At 37.7% G+C, this 9,195-nt stretch overlaps 1 protein-coding gene across 1 annotated transcript; it reads right to left on the reverse strand.

The window, feature by feature from the left end:
• Nucleotides 1-5,860: 5,860 nt before the first annotated feature.
• Nucleotides 5,861-6,415, reverse strand: LOC125193129 (uncharacterized). Its single transcript, XM_048090871.2, has one exon. The coding sequence runs from the start codon at nucleotides 6,393-6,395 to the stop codon at nucleotides 6,000-6,002; it is 396 nt and encodes a 131-aa protein (XP_047946828.2). The 5' UTR covers nucleotides 6,396-6,415; the 3' UTR covers nucleotides 5,861-5,999.
• Between the last annotated feature and the right edge of the window lie 2,780 nt (nucleotides 6,416-9,195).

Raw genomic sequence — 9,195 nt, forward strand, 5'->3', positions numbered from 1 at the left:
GTTAACATAGCCTCACCCCAAAATCCTTCACTTAGGCCAGAATAGCACAATATTGAATTAATCATTTCTTTCAACGTTCTATTCTTTCTTTTAGCTACACCATTTTGTTGTGGTGTATATGGAGCAGTCGTCTGATGTATTATTCCAATAGATTCAAAATATGCTAGATCATAATACTCACCTCCCCTATCAGTGCGAAGAACTTTAATCTTCACACAATGATGAAGCTCTACACTTTCTTTAAAGATTTTAAATTTATCAAGAGCTTCATCTTTTGAATGGCATAAATAGACACAGCAAAATCCAGTAGCATCATCAATAAAAGTAACTACATACTTTTTATTACCAAGAGATGGAGTCGAATGAAAATCACACAAATCACTATGTATAAGTTCTATTCTAATACCTTAGTAACTTTATTGACATTCTTATTGAAAGGTTGTCTAGTTATTTTAGTTTAACATGCAAGTTTTACACTTTTCATTGTTCAACTCAAAAGCTGGTATTAAACTCATTTTCAACATCTCTTTCAATCTCTTGTAATGTACATGTCCAAGTCTAGCATGCCACAATTCTGATTTACTAGCATGATTACTTAAAGTAGTAGAAGTCATGCAAACAGAATTATTAATAAAAGAAACATCTAGATTCAACCTAAACATGCCACATAGATAACTGAATCCAATAAAAGTACCATGCATTGACAGAATGTATTTGTCACTTTCTAACACTTGTTTATAACCACAATTATTCAACACAATGCCAGAAACTAAATTCTTATGAATACCAGGTACATATACAACGTTTTCTAACACTAAGGAATTTCCAGAAGTAAATACTAGGCTAACAGATCCTATTCCTTTGATTGGTTCAGTTGCAACGTTGCCCATCTTCAAAGAAGATCCATCTTCAATTGGTTTAAAATCCTTGAACCATTGACGATCCTTGCATACATGACATGTTGCACCCGAATCAATCCACCATGAAAGATCATCATCCTGCACATAAAATGCTTCACGTATGAACTGTTCCATTTGGAAATCACTTCCAAGTTCGACCAAGTTCAACTCCTCATTCTTGTGTTTCAGATTATTTTTAAAATCCTTCCAAGAAGGTGGCAGTTTATCAATAATACTAGAGATAGAAATGGATTCATCCATTTTCATATCATATTGGGAAAACTGTCCCAATATCCTCAATAACTCGTTGTATTGTTCCATGACAGGCCTCGAATCAACCATTTTATAGTTAATAAAGTTACCAACAAGAAATTTCTTGCTAGAGGCATCTTCTGCTATATATTTGGCTTCGAGAGAATCCCACAATTCCTTAGCAGACTCAACATTTTGATACACATCAAAAAGAGAATCAGACATACCGTTTAAGATGTGACCACGACATATGTAGTTATCGTTCTCCCACTTCATCCGCCTCCTCGTCTGTTCCAGAGTTTCATTTTCAACAGCCTCAGGCATGGGAGTACTCAGAACGTACACGACCTTGAGATTCGTCAGCATGAAATGCATCTTCTTTTGCCAGCGTCTGAAGTCTTGGCCAGCAAATTTATCTAACTTTGCGAAACCTTTCGTTCATTCCTTCACCGTTTCCTTGTTCGACATTTTCAGATTGATTTGATCTTTATTGGGGAGATTTAGAATATTGAACAAAAACGGATAATCTGAAAGTCGTGATAAATCACTTTCAGATCAAATCAATTTCGGTGGTTCTACCAAAATATTTGATTGGATACAATTTAGAAGATTCAGAACTATAATATGTTGATATTCGAGAGAGAATAGAACCAGAAGAATCGATCAGATTTTGAAGAAGACGAACCAGTGCATCAGCTGATGTGAACCAGTGCATCTGTTGGGGAAAAAACCGAAAATTACTAATTTTCAAAAGGTTTCCGAAATTGCAAATTAGTCCTTAGACTTTCAGAAATTAAATTTCCGGATGAATTTCTTATACAGCAACTTCGTTGGACCTCAGCCAGGGGGCTCTGCCCCTTGGACCCCTTGGACCCTGCTACCCCAGGGTGCTGCCCCCGGACCCCCGTCCATCATAATGAATTCAAATAAGCGTGCACTCCGCACTTCCATACTTATATGATGTATCATTATGATAATATTGATCAATCAAGTTTACTCAATTACACTAAAATATCCAACATGAAACGCCTCCACATATTTCTTGTCTAGCTACCGAACATGTGTTATCTTACTTAGCTAGAAGAGGATCTCAAAATTCAATGGTACAGGTCTATATAATACTAGCTCCGTTTCATAGTAGTGGAGACGTTTCTTTTTAGCATGTGATTTAAGAAAATTGTGTTAAGTAAAAGAAGATTAAAGTAGGCAATGAAAAAGGTAGAAAGATTAAGAGAGAATAAAGTAAGAGAGAGTAAAGTAAGTGAAAAGAAATGTGTTGACTTTTATTAAAAGGGGAAATGACTTCACTATTATGAAACGTATTAAAATGACAAATTGACTTTTTTTTTTGATGAATAAATAATGGAATTAAAAAAACGTAAATAAAGTACAAGCAAACTCGGGCATACCCGAGGGGGAAACATGCCAACTAGCCGAAGCTAGAGGGCCGATGGGGGGGGGGGAGGGTGGGGGGGGGGGGGGAAGTGACTATGGGGGCAAACCCCAAGATAGAGAGTACAACATATATCAAAATATGCCTAACTAGTACACGATCCAACGAAGATCAGCCACAAACAGTGCTGCATTAGCTCCATCAAAGTAAATCAATATCAACTATCCATCTCTTAAACCGTGTGTCTTCGTGGTCCCCCAAAAATATGATGCTTGTTTCTTCGCTCACTCCCACCCCATTTACCTCCAAGTGGAGAGAGGTAGGGCCTCGTTAAAACCTCTTAGGGATAAAACCCAATAGGAAAAACTCCCCAAGAGGAAAAAGAGTAAGCCCTAGACTCCGAGATGCTCTTGAACGAGCTCGTGCGGGAACAAAGAGTACAGCGTAGAGTACGTAATCCTCTTCACCTCAAAAATGATGTGCTTTGGTTCAAAAGGTGCCCGGTCAAAGATAAGTGCGTTCCGAGCTCTCCACATAAGGTTGATCATAGTGATAAGTGCCAAACTCCTCGCCTTTCGGATAACTGCCACTTAATAGCGCTCGGTATGGTCGTGATAATTCTCCTCAAACCCAGCCATGTCTTGATTTCCCTCCAAACCTCCCTCGTTTTGTCACACTTAAAGAATAGATGTTCCACGGACTCCGTGTATGACAAACAAAGTGGGCATCGCTGGTCAATGTTCTTGAACCCAAGTCTGTCCCTCATCAGTAGTCGGCCCTTGAGGGCCTGCCATGTCGTGAACGAGTATTTTGGAGGGACAAAGTCCTTCCACACGAATCTCTGCCAAAGTTTACTAATATTATAGAAATTTCTACACGAATCTCTACCAACTCATATAGAAATTTTTTTAAAAATAAAAAGCATAGGGTTAAAATTGATTTTCCTAATATTAAAATGGGTAAACTGCCTCCAAAATCGTCAACTTTCACAAAAGGCTGGTATTTCCCGTGAACTTTAAAAGTTGCACGAAAAATCGCAAACTTTGCCGGGTTGTGCAAATTTCCCGAGTGACCCGACCCTGAAATTTTCCGGTATTAACTTATCTTATGTGGCAGCCGGAAGCATGACTAGGCAGCCGGAACACAAAACGACGTTTTGTGTTATTCTAAAAAAAATTATTAAAGAAACTCATATTATTTCGAATTATTAAAAAAACTCAATATGTATTTATGGAAGAAAAAAATTAAAATTTCTATCTTCACCTAAACACCAAAATCGCGCTGAGATCTCTGGGAACATCACCACCGCGAGAGAACATCACCATCCGAAAATCACCGTCCAGACAATTTCGATAAAAACAAGGTTAGCTTTTTTGAAAGTCAGATTCGATTTTGGGTTTATTTCGAAAACCTGAAGATCGCAGCCTCGTCGACGAGGGTGTCTGCATTCTCTTGATTAGTGCTTTCTTTGAGTGTATCATTTGATTCGAAGACTAAATCTTGTGGCGGTGAAGATTTAGTTTCAGCAGAATCTAGGTATTTTGGGGGTAATGAATTTCTTGGCTAAAATCCCAGATCCTGCTGCTGCCGCAGGTGCTACAATGAATTGCCACATTTTGGTGATGAATTAAAGCGCAGAGACAGCTACGGAGCTTTTAAATAGGGAAAACGGGAGCGAAGAAAGCTGCATTGTAGAGAGAGAGTGAGAGGGGTCATTTACTGGAAAGCTTGAAGAGTTGGGTGGAAGCATGTGATTGATCTCAGAGTAGAACACTGCACTTACTTCATCACTCATTTCAAACCTGCTTCACGTATGATTCTATGTTAGGGTTAGAGCTCGCGGCGTCAATTTTTTGTTGTCGGGGAAGAGCCACACTTACGCAATTTGGGGATTTTGCTTTTTAAAATATGATTTTAAATTTATAAAATTTAAATTCCATGTCATTGCACACATTAGCGTCCACATCATCATCCACGTCAGACAATTACACACGTCACCACTCTACATAGCCGGAATACTCGACTCGGGAAATTTGCACACGGGAGCAAAGTTTGCGATTTTTCGTGCAACTTTTAAAGTTCACGGAAAATACCAGCCTTTTGTGAAAGTTGACGATTTTAGAGGCAGTTTACCCTATTAAAATTGGGGAAGAAGTTGCCGATGACTGAAAGTGAATTTAAATGGGCTTCAAATAGTAATTGATAATTGGGCTGTTGGGCCTAAGTTAATCATATTTAAATACACGCACTATTTAATTTTCAATTGAGGATATTTTGATTTTTTTTTCAATTTTGACATATTGACCTTTATTTATTTTTAATCAAGTTAAATTTATTTTGCAATACATGTTAGATAATTCGCTTTATTAATAATAGCGATAATCATTTGTGTTTATCTTTTTTATTTTCTGGGTTAATAAATTTGCTTTCTTTTAAATTGCCGCATTTAGGAGTGCATTACTTTAGAGCATCTCCAGCGGCGCCCTTTCCATCGGACATCGGAGAGGCTTCCGGGAAGGGCGCCCGGGACGTCCGCCATTAAGGTGTGGAGGGACGGATGCGGACGTCCTGTGAGGACGCGGGAGGAGCGCGGTCGTCGGCGGAAGGGCGTGCGGATGTCCGACGCGGACTTCCCAATTTTTTCAGTTTTTTTAAACTCTATATATACGACTCGTTGCAAACTCTATATATACAGCGAGACCCCCGTTCGGCTAGTGGCAAACTATAGTGATTCAAGACATAACATTTACTTTTTTTTTATTTTAAATATGTATGCTTTTAAAAAAAATAAAATCGTTGCATTTTTCCCGTCCGTATTCGTCTCGAAATTTTAATTCCTTAACGTAAATTGCATATTTGTGAATTTGTTTTATTGCGGGAAGGGCGATGGGAAGTCCGGATTGTGCAGTGGGAAGTCCTTATGATCTAGCAGGAAGGTGAGAAGTCTTTATGACGTGACATAAGGTGTTTTTGGGAAGGGCGACGGGAAGTCCGTAGCACTGAAGATTCTCTTACCTCTACTTATACAATTCCTACTGCACCAATAACTAATGACATGTACTTTTATTTTATAGAATTTATAATATTTTATTATTGGAATAAGTAGATTTTTATTTTTGATATGATAATGTTTTTTTTTTTTAATTGTTCAATAGTTAGTATTTTTCATTTTATTGTAATTGTGAATACTGTAATTTAATAAATGGAGCCTAGATAAGCTTGGATTTAGGAATGAGGATGCTCTCGTACACATCTCTAACAATGCCGTAGTATGAAATATAACAAAAACAAATAGAGGATTCTTTCATCTAAAATATTGAGAAGAAATTCACCAATTTAATTCGAAGTCGTTAATTCCAAGAAATAACAAAATTAAAGAAATTAGTATATTTACAGCCAAAACCGTAACAACCCCAGGCATTTTCCGTTTTATTTAACATTAACGCCAAACGGATTCAACCAAGGGCGGAAGACACCGGGGGCGACGGCGGCAAGCGGGCGGAGAAATTCCGCAAGGGCGTCTCATCGTCGCAATCAAATCCGTCCTCGAAATTCATGGCGTAACTCAATGGATCGTAGCGGAATTCCACGGAGGCCTGCCTCTTATGCTTCGCCCCCGGAAGCCCTAGAATTGTGCGGCACTTGTCCTTGATCTCCGATAGCGAGTGGTCGTGCGGTCCTTTAGCTTTGATCCAGACCACCTCGGGGTTGTCGTCGGACGGGGATGGCAGAGTGTGATGGAGGGAGAAGTGGCTATTGTTTCGGCGGCCGAAGCAGCAGGAGAAGCAGAGAGATTCCTTGAGCTTGTGTTTGAAGGAAGGGGGAGACGGAGGGTTATAATCGTCCTTCATTTTTAGCGCAGAGAGATTGAGTGAGAGGCGTTGGTATTTATACTGCAGGTATTAAGGGTGTGTAATGACCAAAAGGACACGGAGAATACCTCAGGCTCCGCGTATACAACGTGCGTGGGCCTTTTAAATGGTTTCGAACTTATCCAAACCGTGTAACGATTCAATGGTGTATGCAATGTATTGGGTATTAGGATTTGCACCTTTGGATTTCTTGGTTATAATCATTCATCATATATTTCAATTTTTAGGTCTTCATTATCACGCGAAATAAAATTATAAGCTATAGCATTCTGTATGTATAATACCAAATAATGTAATTAAAGGAATAAGAATGACTATGATTTTTTTTTACTAATTAATACTCCCTTGTCTCCCAAAAAATTACTTTATTTGGGCCACACATGATTTTATACACTTTTATTTTTTGTGTTAAATAGAGAGAGTATAGTAACAAAATAAATAAAGTAGAGATAAGTATATTTTCACTTTTAGTAATAAGTCATTTTGATTGAGACAAACAAAAAATAAAAGTGAGTTATTTTTTCGATGAGACGAAGGGAGTAATTCCATTTGGGATCCCACGTTCCATTAATTCCATTTGAAGGTCTAAATCAAGGTAATGATGTGCTTATTTCACAACTTAAAATGAACTTGTAAATTGAGATGTTGATGACCTTGTTTCACCACTTAAAACTGAACTTCTAAAGTCAGACATTCCCTCCATTTCCTCATAGTTGAGTCATTTTTCTATTTTGGGAAGTTCTCTAATAGTTGAGTCATTTCCATATATAGTAGTAATATGTTTTCTCACTCGTACTTTACTCTCTCTACTCTATTCACTTTTTACTTTTTTATCTATTAATTTAACACATTCAACATTTATTTTTAAACTCCATGCTGAAAAGTTCTGCCTCAACTATGAGGGAACAAAGGGAGTAGGCCTGTCAATGGGTACCCGCGGATACCCGATCCGAAAACTTTGGGTACCCAATCCCAAATTTCACAAAAACTGATACCCGATACCCGATCCAAAACTGATTTCGGGTATCAAATCCCGAAAAATTGGGTATCCCGTCCCCATTTTGGATTTTTCATTTTTTTTAGAAAATTTACTACAAACTTTTAGAAATACAAACTTGAAGTAGTTCGAATTTAAAAGAAAAGATGACACTAAACAACATGTATAAAAATGACACTATACAACATGTATAAAAAAATGATACTAAACACAAAATGAGCATTTCATCCTAAAAAAAATAATTGAACAATATTAATCCTTAAAGATAATTACTTTTCATGTGAATTTGAAATTAAACCATTGCCAAAACATATCATGTATCAGCTCACATAAAATAAAATTAATAAGTTCTATAGATAAATACTAACACTAATAATTAAAAGAAGTCCATCGAAAATTCAAAATATGTCCCAGATTTGAGAATTTAATAATGTTGCCAAGTATTAACACATACATACACAATAATGCCTCCACGTATTAATCGCAGTGGACTTGGTTTTATAATAGGAAAGTATTAACGAAGTACATAATTTATTAAATTAAAAAAATTAAAAAAAATCGGGTAATTCGGGTATACCCGATTGGATATCGGGTAACCCGATACCCGACAATCCAAAAATCGCACTACCCGATCCCAATCCGAAACCCAAAAAATTGGGTATCGGGTATCCAATTACCCAACTTTTTCGGGTTTGGTTATCGGGTACCCAATACCCGATATCCATTTTGACAAGCCTAAGAGGGAGTATTAATTTTGCTTATTTCACCACTTTATATAATAAAAGTGTGCACCGTCTATTGCATTCATAGACAAAAGAGTTTGAGCCTGGCGAATTACTGAATGAAACGGAAAATATAGAAAAAAATTATTATATCCAAAATTAATTTCCTTAGCCGCATCTACTGTGAGTGACTTCAATTCATGTAGGTAAGACGAAAGGGGTACTTGCACCCGATTTCCCCAAAATCCCCCCATCTCTATACCCATCCAGCCATCAAGACAGGTGTCTCGGTACGCGACCCGTGTATCCACACCCGATGCTGGCGATGTTGAGAAGAGGAATATTTGGTTTCCAAGGATTATTAGAGTGTCAAGAACTAGACATTGAATAATGCCTAGTTCCAACATTAGTAGTTCTAAGGAACATGTATATTGTAGTACCTCAAGAGTCTCCTAACATTTCTATAACTACATGGGTGTTGGGTATCTTTCACTTATTCGATTCAATACAATTCATATATTCCTATTGCTTTCTTCTCTAAATATGATGTCTATACCATGTAACATATTATCAGAGCGAGTTTGGACTCAGAATATGTATCATCATCGTCCTTGATACCTTTCCCGGCCCTTTCCTGTTTCTTTCCTTTCTAATTTTTTCTTTCCTTGTACCGGTACCAACAAGCCAAAATGTCAAAAGACCACCAAATAACAGATCTTACAAATCAGTCCATGGCAGACGAATTTGCCCGGCAATTTGCCAATTTTATGCGCAATAGTTTTGCGATGAACCAACCCTCCTCAAATACAACAGAAACTGTTGCCGTGTCATATATAATTGATATGCAACCCCTCAAAATCGGTGGAAATAAATTGAATGGAGAAAATTACGGCCTATGGTCTGTGCTTATGAAGACTTAGATAAGTGGTTAGGGAATGGCCTCTCACGTCACCGGAGTACCTCCTCTCCCACCACGTAGCGATCCAGCCTTCTCACAGTGGCAACAAGTCGACCATTGTGTGTTTAAATGGCTGATTTAGAACATCGAATCTCGATTAGT

The sequence above is a fragment of the Salvia hispanica genome, chromosome 4, assembly GCF_029641045.1.
Source record: "Salvia hispanica isolate PSC_SH4W2 chromosome 4, Shi_PSC_v1, whole genome shotgun sequence".
Classification (NCBI taxonomy): Eukaryota; Viridiplantae; Streptophyta; class Magnoliopsida; order Lamiales; family Lamiaceae; genus Salvia; species Salvia hispanica.

What these genes read in the sequence shown, in the direction of transcription:
- LOC125193129 (XM_048090871.2), bottom strand. Translation starts at nt 6,395, where the DNA reads ATGAAGGACGATTATAACCCTCCGTCTCCCCCTTCCTTCAAACACAAG.